At 40.5% G+C, this 15,556-nt stretch overlaps 1 protein-coding gene across 1 annotated transcript in view; it reads left to right on the top strand.

Moving 5' to 3' along the window:
- Nucleotides 1-15,556, top strand: part of afg1lb (AFG1 like ATPase b) — a 29,844-nt gene that overhangs the window by 6,233 nt on the left and 8,055 nt on the right. The window contains exons 6-7 of the mRNA XM_039782669.1: nucleotides 3,426-3,525; nucleotides 7,862-7,920. Of these exons, the coding sequence (XP_039638603.1) occupies nucleotides 3,426-3,525; nucleotides 7,862-7,920 (159 nt within the window). The remainder of the gene's footprint in view (nucleotides 1-3,425; nucleotides 3,526-7,861; nucleotides 7,921-15,556) is intronic.

The raw sequence follows: 15,556 nt of genomic DNA, 5'->3' as shown, positions 1-15,556 counted from the left end.
TCTTAAGGCAAGGTTTAAACAAGTTTGCAAAGAGAAACAAACTCCCAAACAACCAGGGTGTTGTACAATATGTCAGATAATGTTCCAGATAAAACAATTTGATGCCATAACAGTCATTCTGACCTACAGTCATGCTGAAGTAATAATTTGTACATTATTTCGACATTTTGTTTATGCTTAATTTTTTAATATGTGTAGTTACTGGCATATTCAATATTCAGGGGGAATGGTGAACCAACAGCAGATATGTTATAGAGTAGAACCACACACACAAAGCCAGAGTCAGTAAAAAGCCAGAGGACATGAGATTATTTTTTTTTGGGTAGTAATAACTGCTTTATGGTGTACCATTCTCTCTTGCTAGATCATGAATGGGCAAAGAAAACATGTTAAATGTTGCACTCTGTGTATTCTGAGTATTGAGTGTTCAATCTGTGATCACTATTAGTATTATACTTCTAATCTTGATTCTCTCACAAAAACAAGACTGGGGACACCTAGTGGCCTTTGTGAATATGGCATAATTCTAAAATGACTTCCAGTAGCAATGGAACATTCTCTCTCCTTAGTATGTGGTAAAGTAGTAATTTACTAGTATAGTAGTAGTAAACACATGTGTAATGTCACATAATAATTTGTTGTCATTACATTGAAACTGCAGCAGTCTATTTACTTGTTTATGCACTCACACAGTTAGTTTGCTCCCAAACCATTACAACAAGTCACCCAAAGTTTTTGTACTCTGGCTTTACACAACTAAAAGGCAACATCAACCATTAGTGCAGCAGAACTTCTCATTATTTTACCCTTTGGTGTCAAAGGAGAGTGCCACTACTGAAGCCTGAAGCTCTCTCTATTCTCTGTAAGGTAGTTAGTCATTCACTGATTAGAGAAAGACGTGTGCTTCTGTCTTTATCATTAGCCAGCCACACACATCTGTTTGCAGCACAATGTCGTTCCTCTTACTGATATCATTACAGTTAATGCCAGCAGGTCAAAGGTCACAGAAGGTGCGCTTGCTCTCTCTAATCACTCTCTGTGCATCTGCGAGGATCAAGAGCTGCTCCTTTCATCCGCCCGTCTTTCACATTTTAAACTGCGGCGCTGTTTGTGCATTCTCATTGATTTGTTTTGTTTGCCGTCGCCAGCTTTGCTGTTTTCGCTTGTCGACTGTTGCTACCGGTGAATGGAGGGGAAACAAGCGGACATGTGCATGTTGTTTGTGATGCATAAACAAGAGGTTGGGAGAGTTGGGGGTAGGGGGTCTATACCAATCAGCATCCTCCTCCACTCAGCCATGCAAATGAGGCTCTGGGTATCAGTCGCACTCTCCTGCTTCCTTAAGTGAGTGGAGCTAGAAAGCGACTGGCTGCGGCGGGTCAGATGGATCTTATCCTCTTAAATGCTAATGACATTTCTCCATTCTCTTCATTAGCGCCGTGCCATTATCAGTAATTTGTAGCCCCCCCCTCCCTCCTTTTACGGCCCCCGCCCGGCTCCTCTAATGAATACTCGCCATTGAGAGGTCCAAGATGGAAAGATGGGGAAGAGAGCGAGGAGGGAAGAAGAAGAGTGAGAAGAAAACGCTTGAGCATCATTGTCTCAGGGCCTCAGTCACTGTGCAGCCTCTGTGAAACTGCTCATAGGTTGTGTACATAAAGAGGTGTAACATCAAAAGAGGTTTAATTTAGCACCCGTGTGTCTAGCTGTAAACGGACAGCCGCTTGAGTAATTGGATGCTCATTTGAATATCGGCATTGGCTGACGGAGATTGCACCATTATTTTTGTGTTCCACAAGTGCTACATCAGTCCCCTCCACCTTTCTCATTCTGTGGGTACCCATTCTCTTTCCCTCTCCCCATACTCATTCAGCAATCAATATTGCCCCTCATACTATCCCCATGTTGAGGGCACATGAATAAACAAATCCAGGTTGTATAAAAGGTCATTTTTAAATGATTCTTTTGAAATGAAAATAAAATCCTGCGGTCGGAGAAAATGGGGGCCCCTTCAGAGAGACACAGAGCCTTGGCTTTCTGTTGATTCTCATTACGCGCACACACAATCACTCACACATACACACACTAATTTGATGCCCCTAGCCACCTCTCCTTAGCTAAAATCAAGGCTTTAACACAAATGTTAATCAAGTATTGGCAAGGGCAGTGGGGCTAATATGCAAAAGCAGAAGACTCTCCAGAGTATGAAAGGAGGCGTATGCTGTGGGTATGGCCATCAGAAGTGCCTGTTATACACAGGGAAGTAGGTAAGAGGGGAGTAAGAGTAGAGGGCGGGGCAGAAGTCTTCCTTTTATTCAAGAAATCCATGTTCTTTCCTTTAAGATAATAGCAAAGTAACTTGAAATGTATCTCTCAATTTACTTAAAATGTGGATGGTATACTGGAAAATAATGTTTCTCCTCTAAATTGGATTCTTTCAGCAACAATAATTTTGCAAGGGAAATTGTTTCATTGAATGTATGTCATATTGGAAGAAAAGTTAATTTATTTATGTGATGAATATAAATGACAATTAGCATGGGACTGGCGACTTTGAGCGACAAGAGAAATAATTCAATTTCTTTTACAATATGCCCATCTGGTATTAGTCAGTCATCATGTTTAATCAGGTGTGTTATCTACATGCTGCTTTGACTACTGTGCAAAAGAACAACAGAGGTGAAAAAGAGAGGGATGAGAACAAAAGTGAGAGCATTGGATTACTAATAGAAAGGTCAGAGCTCTTCATTTAACGTCCTTGCTTCAGCGTTGTCATTGACCTTTGTTTATTGTGGGCTCGTGGAAATGATGTAGATGAAAAAGGCAGCGGACAGTTGAATTGGATTTATGTATTACAGCCTTGTTTAGGTTGTAGTGTTTTAGTATTGTGTTGTAGTCCTTGTGTAGCCTCAATCTATCCATCTTGGATAGAGGCTTTGTCTGCCATCGTGACCCCAGTCGGGATTCACACTGCTCCATTTTCATCATTCTTTTCTTCCTCTTTTTTTCTAGCTTGCGTTCAGTCATTCTCACGTCTGCTCAGTTGATTAGCTCGGGACCACTGCATTGCCTCAGCTACTTGTCCTCAGCAGAAAGCCGCTTCGTGACCATTTGCAGTCAGTTCAAGGGGTGTGTGTGTGTGTGTGTGTGTGTGTGTGTGTGTGTGTGTGTGTGTGTGTGTGTGTGTGTGTGTGTGTGTGTGTGTGTGTGTGTGTGTGTGTGTGTGTGTGTGTGTGTGTGTGTGTGTGTGTGGTCATGACTAGACACAAAGGATTGAATGAGCACACCTGAATGACACTAATCAACATGGAGTGTTGATGGCATGGTTTGACCTCAGACACACACACACACACACGTACTGTTGCAAGAAAAGCTAAATTATACAGTATGTGAATGTGTCTCTCTTCTTCTCTGGTTCTTTTCAGGTGACCGACATTGCTGATGCCATGATCCTGAAGCAGCTGTTTGAGACACTGTTCAAGACCGGAGTGGTGGTGGTGACCACCTCCAACAGACCCCCTGATGGTACGATGACTGGTGTTACTGGAGCTATTGTTTATTCATTATATTTTTGTCACTAAACACACAGAGCAGTAAATAGGTAGGATGGTTTAGTGCAAAAATGCAGCCATCAGAGTAACACTGTAGTAGCACTCTTTTCTCAGAATTTGCCATTATGCACTAAGTAGTAAAAGTAAACAAGTATCTTAGTAACAGAAACAAAACCACAACAAATATTACATTCTCCCAATATTGCAGGAACAAATAATCATTTTACATAATGGTACAGAATTTTAAGTAGCTACATCACAACGTATATCTGACAATGTTTTTTCTTGCTGTGGATCTAACAAAGAAATAAGGTAGTTTAAGCCATATGATCCCCATTTGTGAAACAATAACTTCCAAATATGTCACTTGAAATTGCAAAAGCTGCACTTTAACTCATTTGTAAGTTGACTGATCATTGATAAGAAAGAGAAACAAAAAGTGTTATTTCAGCAGTTGGTTTTTTCCTTTTGCTTAGTCTGCTAAGCCAAAGTGCTTAGTAGTTTTGCTTAGAAGATATCTCACGTACCCACAGCCATATTTAGTCATACTGAATGTGACAAAATTAAGCGCCTTGCACAAGAAAACTTTACCGTTTCAGGTTGGTTTTTTTTATCAGGACTTTGCAAGAAAATTAAACCACAAAAATTGTAGCTCCAGCACATTTTTCCAGTGCTGCAATCAGAGGTGTCAAAAGTATTCACATTCATTACTCAAGTAGAAGTATAGATACTAGGGTTTGAAAAGACTTCTGTAGAAGTTGAAGTATCAACTCAAGCTTTTTACTCAAGTAAAAGTATAAAAGTACTGGTATCAAAACTACTTAAAGTATACAAGTAAAAGTAATGTAAGGGGAAAAAAATGCCATTAAGGACAAAAGCTTAGCCCGCCCCACCTCCACAAAAAAATGTTTTTCTAAAGACATAATGACTATAATGTTATATTAAAATCATACCTGCAAACTCAGAAGGGCTGAAAAAGGTGACACATTTCTTCTCTCTATCTCTATTATATATATTTAAAAAAGGAGCACCTTGTTCAATTGTATTTGTCTGTTCTGTATGTTCAAAAATATAAAACAATTAAAAGTTTAAATTTAAAAAAGGAGCACAAGGCGACATTAATGAAAGGCTTGTGTATTGCTAAGGCCACAGGGTCAAAATTAAATGATTTATTAAAAATGTAATAACAATAACTTATTTCAGGCTGAGTCTGTGTTTTTCAGACAACGGCAGCTACAGTCTGGTGTTACAATCCTCTCCAGTGAAATACACTTTTACACCGTTTAGCTGTCCGCATTTTAACTGTGTTTAGCTGCTAGCTAACGCTAGGCTAACGTTACCTGCTGTCGAGTCTAGTGTTGACTAGCGTCCCGTGCGGCGATGTTTCAGTTCCCTCTAATGTCCGTTTTCGGAGCATCAGAGAGAAGGGCAGGCATTTAAGTGGCACCTAAATAAGGCACCGAAATCCGAATTGCTATTCGGTCCGGTAGATAACGGTCGTTAAGGCACCGGTGCCGTATTAGCACCGGGTCTGTGCAGGTGCGATGGATCGCATACAAACCAATAGGGTGTCGGAATGGTATATATGGTATTTTTTTTAACGATGACAAGCCGGGATGAAGACAAGCCGAACTGAAATAGGAGTAACGAGGCTATGTTTAAAATTTAAGGAGTAGAAAGTAGAGATAATTGTGTGAAAATGTAAGGAGTAGAAGTAAAAAGTCTGCTGTAAAATAATTACTCCAGTAAAGTATAGATACCCAAAATTTCTACTTAAGTAAGGTAACGAAGTATTTGTACTTCGTTACTTGACACCTCTGGCTGCAATGAAGTAAAAACCATTGATGAGTAATTGAAAAGCACGTTGTCCTTCTAATTAACTGTTCATCAACATTAAACACCACTTAACACTTTATCTGGGTGTCATTTTAAGTTGTTTCCAGTTCCTTGATTTACAGTACATCAGTTGATTATGTCACTTATAAATCATAGTCCTTTTTTGGGTGTCTGGGAAATATAACATCGTACGTTGGAGAAGAGTTTTGCAACATGTTTAATGTTGATGAGCAACTGCTAGTTGTTGCTAATTATCGGCTTTTACCACTTCTGCGAGCATGCATGAATGAAAGGTAGTCTATCTTCTATAGGAAGCTCTTCTCAGAAGGACTTGGAAGGCAAAAGTCTGACAGTAAAACACTGTCGAACAATTCCTTAGCATTGAAGCTCCTCCAAACTACAGCAGTGAACCATCTGCCTGCAGCAGAAATAACAAGTGATTTTCCTGGAACATCAATGTTTGCTTCTCCTCCTCCTGAACCAACACATTTCTCAGTTACTTTACATGCATCTAGTTTATTCACTTAATATTCACTTAAAACGTTTATCCAAAAGTGCTTGGCTCCAGCAAGAATCAATTTACAAGACCATGCCGACTACTTAAACAGCAAATAACCAGAAAAAAAGGCGAGGAACATTTGAAACAGTTCTCACTTTTAGAGACATGACACAACCTTTAACAGTCTTTGATGTTGCATTTACTGCCAGCGAAGAAAGGTTGGAGAAAGAATGATCAAGGTGGAGATAAATGCATGATGTGCTATCTGACGTCTTTTTTTTCTCAGGGAAGACGTTGATGCCTCAAAGTCTCGAGTGGGTAGGAAGTGGATGGCAGCAAGATAGCTCTCGTAGACAAAGACGCCCGCCTCTGATATTTACTAGCTATTAAGAACAAAGCGTCAAACCATGCAAACTTGATAGAGAGCCTACTTGGTATTAATTACATGGTTAATGGAACACTGAAAGCCATAAGAGACAACTGGACATGAAAGGCATACATTTTCCATCTTTATTGATGTGGAGATGCTGGTATCAAACAGCCCTAGATGTGTTTGGAGGGGGAATTTAGAGGTTTATGCTACAACGGCTAAAGTAGTGTTTTATTGTTTTTATACACTGCGAGAGTTTAATGAGATTGAGGAGGGTTAGGGGGATAAATGGTGTATTTTGGAGTGGAACAACCTCAGTGCAGTTTACATTAAAGGACTTAAGTCTGTGTGAGCTTATTTTAATTAATTTAAATAAGTTCCTGTAATAAATGTCCTTGTCAGTGGCCTTGGTTACATCTATGGTACAATTATCATTGGAAATAGTCTTCTGGAATTAAAAATAGCTTGTTTTAGTGGCTTTCAAAGCATACACCCTTAAATGAATAGTTTGACATTTTGGGAAATAGGCTTATTCGCTTTCTAACTCAGAGTTAGGTGAGAAGATTGATACTCACATGATTGCACAGTGAATATAAAGCTACCGTTATTACCGTCAGTTAGCTTAGGTTAACACTGGAAACCGGGGGGGGTGGACAGCTAGCCTCTAAAGCTCACATATTAACACGTTATATCTATTTATTTATTTGTATCTGTACAAATAAATGACACAATGTGGTTTTACGGGAGGTTATATGGCGGACTATTTTTAGGATCACTGCTCCCAGCCAAGAAACAGTCCAGGACACACCCCCCTGTAAAACCACAACTGGTGTATGATCTAAACGCACCATATATAACTGTTGAACTTTAGAGGTACTGTAGCCTTTGTGACCTTTGCACAGAGCCGGATTATTTCCTTTTTCCAGTCTTTGTGCTAAGCTAACTGTCTCCTGTTTCCAGTGTCATATTTACTGCACAGACATCACAGTGGTATCGATCTCCTGAAAAAAGTCTCGGCAAGAAAGCGAACAAGGGTTTGTCTCGAATATTGAACTATTCCTTTAATTTTTGCACTAGTCATGTCTCCTATACAGCACGGTCCATTACAGTATAGAAGTTGTCAAGCGTGTGTGTTGGGTCCTGCTGTAGTAAGCTTAAGCACAAACATCAACAACTACCGCTTGTTTGCGTTCGCAGCTGGAGGAAGCTAAGCCCCGATGTGTGTCTGTGTGTCTTTGTCCGTGTTTGTGTGTGAATCCCTATCTGTTTTATCTGTCTATCAGGGATGCTACTTCAGATGTAATTTGTTCCAGCCGAGCTAATTGAAACATCTATTCAGCAAGCTGCTGTGGACATTGTCCGCGCTGAAAAGGCGACAGTCCTTTCTCTCGCCACCATTGTTTGGGAATGTAATGAATTTTATGTTGCTGCCGCTGCCGGTGGAGAAATCCATTTTTCTCTCCTGGTCCCAGTCCTTTTGTCGTACCTCCCCACCCATCCTTCAGTTCATCAATAGCCACTTTATCTGCCAATCTGCGGTGAGGGAATGACATTATTAGGAGGCTAAACAGCAGCTCTAATACAGGCCCTCCCCTCCTTTTTCAGATCTGTACAAAAACGGACTTCAGAGGAACACCTTTCTACCTTTCATCGACGTGCTGAAGGTAGAGACAAAGTCATCCCTCTCTCTTGTCTTGTTAATTAATTCACTTGTTTATGACACACATAAACACACACACACACACACTTGCATGTGCGCTTCTGTCCCTCTGTCTGTCTTTTTTTCTTTTTTACAAGTTGCTCTTTAGTGGTTTGATGTTTTTTGCTTCCTGGATGCCTCGAACAGTGTCACAAAGCTGTCTTTGATCATACCATGGCACGTTGAAAGACTCCCAGAGAGAAAGGTAGGGAGAGATGGAAAGAGCGTGAGTGCACACAGGTAATGTGAATGAGAGATGGGCGGACGAGCTGAGTGACTGACTCAGACTGCTTGCATTTCAAAAGTAAGGGGGGAGGGCGAGTGGTGGGCAAGAGGAGAGGAGCGATGCAGTGGTTAGCATTTCCAGCAAAAAATCTACTTTGCAATTTAAACAGGTAGCACCATTATCCTGCCTGCATCTCAGATTATCATTGATGTGTTTTGGAGTGATCATGATCATAAATAATTGCATAATAATTTGTTGTCATGCATTTTGCAACAGAGAAGGGCAGCATTCTTGCACCTTTTATTGGTATTCAGTCTAAATAGTAATTTCTTTCACTATTTATAAGAGAAAATGACAGACACCAAATGACAAAATGACAGAGCAAACAAATGTAATGTATAAAGTATGAACAGACATACAAATGTATACTTTTTATTTACGTACAGACCTGTAAGTTCTCAGCAAAAGTTTGGCTAAGTTGCACTCACAGCCGATATAAGGGTTAGGGTAAATGCTCTCTTGTGACTGAAGTACTGAACATTGCCACTCAGTGCTACTTGAATTGTATGGCTTAATGAAGGAAGTTTTAAAATTATCATTATATGTTATAGTTTTTTTATCAACATATTAAAATTGTATTAGCACAATGATTAGAGCCTTACTATACCTTTTGGTTTAGAAAGTTATTAGCATAATTTAGAAATCTGGTAAGAATATTACGTTAGGAATACAGCTATTTAAAGAAAAACACCTCCAGTACATATGTCAAATTTTAGGACTCCATAGTAAAATATGAGTTTATATACTGTATAACATGAGCTCATAGGATGATGAATTTCCATCTTCCCAAATATCACTATTAGTCTGATTGACCTAAATTATAATAATATGATAATAAGTATGTTATTGGAAGATTATTATGATCCCAGTACCTGTTACATCACAAACCTCAATGTGAGTACCGTTGTGCACAAAATAAGAAAAAAAATAGTAGGAAATCGCAACACAATTGCTTAAACAAGAGAACATGGTTGATCTGCTGTGCCCAGGTTACAAACAGTTTAAGGATAGTCTCGCTTTGCCAGACCTACCTCCAGCGCTGCAGAGGAGGGTCTGGCTAGTCCACACAGTCCTTTAAACCAATCACAATTGTCATGGCCAGCGCTTAGCGCAACACAGAGCCCTGTTTCCTCTGCAAAATAGCCTCGGCAAGGAACTTGTTTTGGTGGAACATGTATACGTTCAAAGGTTGTTTTAGTCGTGCAACTGAAAACTCAGATTGGACAGAAAGTCTAGCTAGCTGTCTGGATTTACCTTGCAGAGATCTGAGGAGCAGTTAACCATAGTCCTCATAAATCCACCGGGGTTTAAAATTCCAACACAAAAAAGCGTAAGGTACCGGATATCCGGCCAAAAAGAAGCGACATAAGGCGGAATTTACGGCAGCAATCCCGGAAGTGGAAGATCGTGGATATAGACTAGGGTTAGGGTACACACACACACACACACACACACACACACACACACACACACACACACACACACACACACACACACACACACACACACACAAATGTAAACGCACTACAACTGGGGAGGCCTTGAAGTCACCCTGCTCCCCACCCACTCTCTTAGCAGCACCCTTACCCTCTCTAATCCACCCTCATCAAGGTCCTGAATGCCTGTTGTCCCTCTCTGCCCCACACTACCTCCTCTCTTTCAGGGTTCCATGTTCTCCTTTGTGAGGCCATCTGGTTTTTGGGGTCGGGTTTTTTTGGGGGGTGCACAGTGTTCTCTATAGCATCCTGTTCTGTAAAGTTAAAGCGTGTTTTAGCGGGGTCATGCTGCTAACTAGCTGACCCTTGATAGATTGAATTAATGCTTGCAGGGCTCGGTGGTGCGGAGTCCTCCTCCCTGATGCAGCTCACTCTCGTATGTGCATGCCTGAGTGTGTTTCTATAGTGGGCGAGGGAGTGAATGAGGGTGTTAAAAAGTAAAAATAGCCTCTGACCTCTCCTCCCTATCACCTGAGCTGGAGTGGTAGAGGTTAATCCACCGCCTCTGTCCGCCTGGGTTGACGTCTTTATTTAACTATTGACTTCTGATTAGTTGGGACCCCCTTTTTCCTCAGCACCCCATCCCCCCCAAATTGTCCGGTTTCCTAATCTTAAAAATAAGAAATCATTAGATCAAGTACAAACTTTCAAAAAGACCTACTTGCCATACATTAAAAAAGCATAGAGCTTCACTAAACCGAAAAGTGTCTTAGGTGCTGCTTTTCACTTCTTTGTTTGTTATAGGTTTTTTTTCATCCACTCAGTAATTTTGTAATTTCTTGTCCTTTTTAATGTCTCTGTGGACTCCATCAGGAAACCTATTCAGTTTTTAAGGCTCCTTTTTTTCTTTGTAGCCATGGAAATGCTCAGCATTCTGTAAAATACAGGGTTAAAGGGCTTTTTTTTTAATGGACACTGCCAGAATTGTAACTAAGACACTTTTTCTCTCTCACAAACTGTCCTTCCTCTCCTCTCCACTCCACTCCTCATTTCCCATCCTCTCTCTACCCGTCATCCTCGTTCTTTATTCTACAACTATCCTGCTCTGCTCGCTGCCTTTGCTCACCCAAGGTCAGTTCTCTATATTTTGGTAGCAGAATAGTGACTTTATTTTCCCTCCGCTTACAATGCTGCTGAGGTGGGGAAACATGACAACAACCCTGAGGCAACTTTGAGTATCCCTGGGTTTCCTGCTGTTTTTAACCCTTCTTTTGATCCGCTCTCCTCCTCTTTTTTGTGTTTCATTCTTAATAATTGCTGTGTGCTGTGTTGGTGATGATAAAAAAAGAAATATATAAATAAAAAACAGGATTATAGAGAAAGACAAACTGAGGAATGAGAGGGATGTGGTCCTCCAGTGAAGACCTTGGTGAGAAGGGCTGCCTGTGAAGAGCCGGCAGCCTGCCAGTTCAAATCAAATGGATGTTGATATTTGGGGACTCTCAATGTCTTCCAGAGCATTTAATGGCGTGGACCATTAATAAAGGACAAATCGATTTTTCCTCCATTTGAACATGATAATTTTTTTCTGGCTCTGTATTTATCGCCTAATTTTGATTGATTCAGTTACCTTGGATTATTCCCTGCTCCCTAACTGATGTGCCCCAGTGTTTTATTATAAGTGTGTGCACGTGTCAGATGTATTTCATCAAGCATGCATGGCCACAGGTGCATTATTCTGTACTGTGTGTGTTCATTTGTAAAGAAGGCCAACCAAAGGCAACACTTAATTCAGAAATGTCACTCTTTATTCTAACTTCACAAACATGAAACGTTTTTATACTTATTATGCTCTCTTGCTCTGTTGCACTCTTGATCAACCCGCTCGCCTCTTGATGTTCTGCCATCTTTTCACATTTGTAACATCATGAAGCTGAAAAGACGGCCGGTTTTTAGATCTTGTGAATTGAAATAGATTCTTAGACAGCCTTTTAATGAAAATATGGGGAGTTACTAATTTGTTAGCCTACAATATATCCTTGACGTTCCACTTCCGGGATTGCTCTGTTGCCGGCGGAAATTCCGCCGGATTTCCCTCATTTAGGCCGGATATCCGTTGCCTTGGGCTTCCTTTGTGTTGGTGGACTACGGTTAACCTTTTCTCAGATCTCTGCAAGGTAAATCCAGACAGCTAGCTAGACTATCTGTCCAATCTGAGTTTTCTGTTGCACGACTAAAACAACTTTTAAACGTACACGTTCCACCAAAACAAGTTCCTTCCCGAGGCTATTTTGCAGCGGCACCACAGCTTTTCCCGGTGCCTAGCACCGCCCAAGACAATTGTGATTGGTTTAAAGAAATGCCAATAAACCAGAGCACGTTTTTCTCCCATCCCGGAATACTGTGTGGACTAGCCAGACTCTCCTCCGCAGCGCCGCAGTGGTCTGGCAAAGCGAGACTACTAATTTGTTTACCTGAACACAAACAGGTTTTTATACCTCAGTAATACATTGTTGGTGCTATTAGTGCTTACACGAGGCAAGATAACATTATATGGTCAAGACTAAAAACCAGAGTAAATTACATTAAATGAGAGTTTAGACCAGTGCTGGCTAATCTTAAAGGGGAACGCCACTGATTTTACACACCAAAGTCTGTTTACAGATCTTGGGGAATACTACTGCATATGTGAAAACAGTTGTATGAAGCCTTTTGTGGCTCCAGAGGAAGCTGTGCAAAGTCTGATAAATTGCCTCAAGTAATGTCACTTGAGTAAATATTATTTGGGTTGGAAGACTACAAGTTTTAAAAATGGAAAAAAAAAAATCTGGGTGTGTGGAGTTACAAAGAAGTAAGTTTACCAGACCTCTGTAGCCTGCTCCTCATCTCAGCTTGAGGCTACATTAGCCGGTACTAGCGTAACACACCAGAATCTCTGACCAAACTGGTGACAGTTGAGTTGCATTGTGGGTAATGTAGGCAGACGGTTTTAACAATCAAGAAGAACATGTGTAATAAAAAAGACAATATCTCTGTTTCCGTTGCATCAATTTGTGTCCACCATGAGTCCAACAGGAGTTGGTTACAGGAGTGCAATGATATAAATCTCTGTGGTATTCTTTTAAAGGTGTGTTGAGTTGATAATAAACCAGAAGATCAGAGAGATATTTTAGTCCTAAACCATTTGGTGATTTATGAAGTAGTAGTAGAGTTTTAGAATCTGTTTTTTTATGGTCTTGAAGCTAGTGCAGAGCTTTTAGTACTGAAGCGATGTGCTCAGCTGCATTTCTTCTGTCTGTGTTGCTACCAATATGTGGAGCCTCTGTTGGCCAGGTGCAGGTAGCACAGACTCCATCGAGTTTTGGAGCGGTCCGGTTTTGGGCCTCATCAGAGCTTAAGAGGGGATGAGGGTGGGGGGTCCAGTGGGGGTCCTGGATCACGAAAGGTAGGGCCTCCAACTCAAAAGATGTTTCCCCAAGAGGAGCAGCCGAGGCAGGGGGAGGTTATGAGAACGACCCCTCAGAACAAACCATCGCTGGCCCACGGCAGTCACACTTTAAGGGAATAGATCATTAGGTGTAATTAGGGTGTTCACATTGTCACGTACCCCCCCAACTGCCCAAGAATGAATAAAATCACCAGATACACCCCCCCCCCCCCACCCGCCCCACACACGCACACGCGCACACACACACACACATACACATACACAGCAGCTCCCCAGTTAGTGAAAACACTTTGATGTCAGAAGAGTCGTCCAGAACTTGCCAGCATAAAGGCAGTGTTTTAAGCTTTCTCTTTTCTCCCCCATCTCTCTCTCTCTCTCGACCCCTCTTTCTCTCCCTCCCTCTTTTCTTCTGTCCCTCTACACAAGGCTGTAAGACACACATGGTTGAATGAACGACAACCTTTCCCCTCCTCCCCTCTCCCTTTCTCTCCCCCTCCGTCTCTTTTTCAGCCTTCCCACCCCGCATTTCTTTGAGGCCTGGTCAATTCTCCGGGCCAAACAAAAAAAAGCATCAAATGTTTTCTGCTGCTGGGTAATGAGGGAGTGGACCTCATCAGGACCCAATAGTCAGCTATCCTTGGCTTTTGTTGCAGCTCAATGGCACCGCGCTCTTTGAAAAACTCAAAAGCAACTTTTTGAGGAGTAAAGGATAGAGAAAGATATGGCGTAGAGGGAGCAGGCGCAGAGGGGAAGCAGCGACCCCAAAAAAAAAAGCCACTCTGTTTTTATGCTAAACGGCTGTCCAGAGACAGCAGTGGACAGCTTGGACAATGACATGATTGGAGCTACATGTGTTTGGATGACTTTCTTCTAAAAGGAGTCTGATTCTCATGTCTGTCATCCCCTCTTGTGTCTGTGAGTTCGTGAATGCATCTGTGCAAGTAGTGAAACTCTTAATTTGCAGTGATGCTGCTTCCATGCTGCTTTTCTGTGATTCAGCTGCACACAGGACTATTTTTCACACCATTAGTACAAAAGTTAATTATGCCATAACACATGGAGATAATGAAGTTAGGGAACACTGATTATTGTCCTTATTAATTTGAATCTGTAACTTTCTATGATTAAGAGTTAATTCTTTATTTTTAATTCTTAATTCTTTTCATAATAATAATAATAATAAAATGCCCCACACAATTTCCCAGAGTCCAATGTGGGGGCAATCTTCAGATTGCTTGATTTGTCCGATATCTAAACATTTCAAAATCCAAATATATTCAATTTGCAATAATATAAAATACAGAAAAGCAGCAAATTCTCACTTTTGAAAAGCTGAAACCAGTGAATTAGCCAGTTTCCACCGCACTTTTCCCATGGGACCAGGGCCTTTTTTTGTGTGTGTGTGGCATTTTTACATGATAAATGATAATTAGTCAATTCCTTAAATTGTTGTCAATTAATGTTCTGTTGATCAACTCATCAATTAATCCTCATCAATAAATTGTTTCAAATTAAGTCACAATGTGACTTCAGTTGGACTTCAGTATATCTTTTTATTATTTCTTTTGAGCAATTAGTGAGATGGAAAAATCTTTGTACGACAACGAAAGTGAACACAGGTGCAAAGAAAGGACAGAGATGCTGTCATATATTAAAAGAATTGGTAATTTGATCATTGTGATATCAAAATAAATCCCTTATGCAAAGTCATTCTTGCCTCAATCAAATCCCAGTATTTGGGTATTATTAGTAGCCCTGATATTTTGTTCATTAAGCATATATGTATTTTAGTGCAAGTGTGCTGCTTAGATGTTATATATTGTAGACCAAACACACAGAACTATAGTAAGTGACTTTTACACCAGGCTAGGCCTGGAACTAAAGATTATTTTCATCATTGATTCATCTGTTCCCTAATTTCTTGATTAATTATTCAATTTATTAGCCTCTAAAATATCTGAAAATAAACTATTTCTCAGAGCCCAAGTTGATGCCTTTCAATTGTTTTTTTTGTCCAACAAACAGTGATAAACCCAAAGCCAAAAAATATCAATTTATAACAATATTAAACAGAGAAACATAGCAAATTCTCACCTAGGGAATGTTTGTTATTTTTGCTCAAAACGACGAGTTATCATAAATTTAAATTGTTGATTAACTCATGGATTAATCGCTTACTAGTTTTAACAGTACACCTGACAAAAACAGTGCAGCTGGTAGATATTTATTAGTGTATTAGAGTATACAGTATATATCAGATTGTTGTTGTCCAGCTGTACAGAACAATGTACAGAATAAGCTAAAGGGACCGTTGGAGATGAGACTTAAGTTGCCAAGTAGACTGACAAGGATTAGAGTCTGTGAGAGGAGCATGATGGTGGAGGGGGGAGACCACAATGTGTAGGCGGATGAAATCTTGGAGGAGTGAGAA

This window comes from Perca fluviatilis, chromosome 18 (assembly GCF_010015445.1).
Source record: "Perca fluviatilis chromosome 18, GENO_Pfluv_1.0, whole genome shotgun sequence".
Taxonomy (NCBI): Eukaryota; Metazoa; Chordata; class Actinopteri; order Perciformes; family Percidae; genus Perca; species Perca fluviatilis.
Note: the sequence above shows the minus strand (reverse complement) of the source record. Positions and strands in the feature narration are given on the sequence as shown.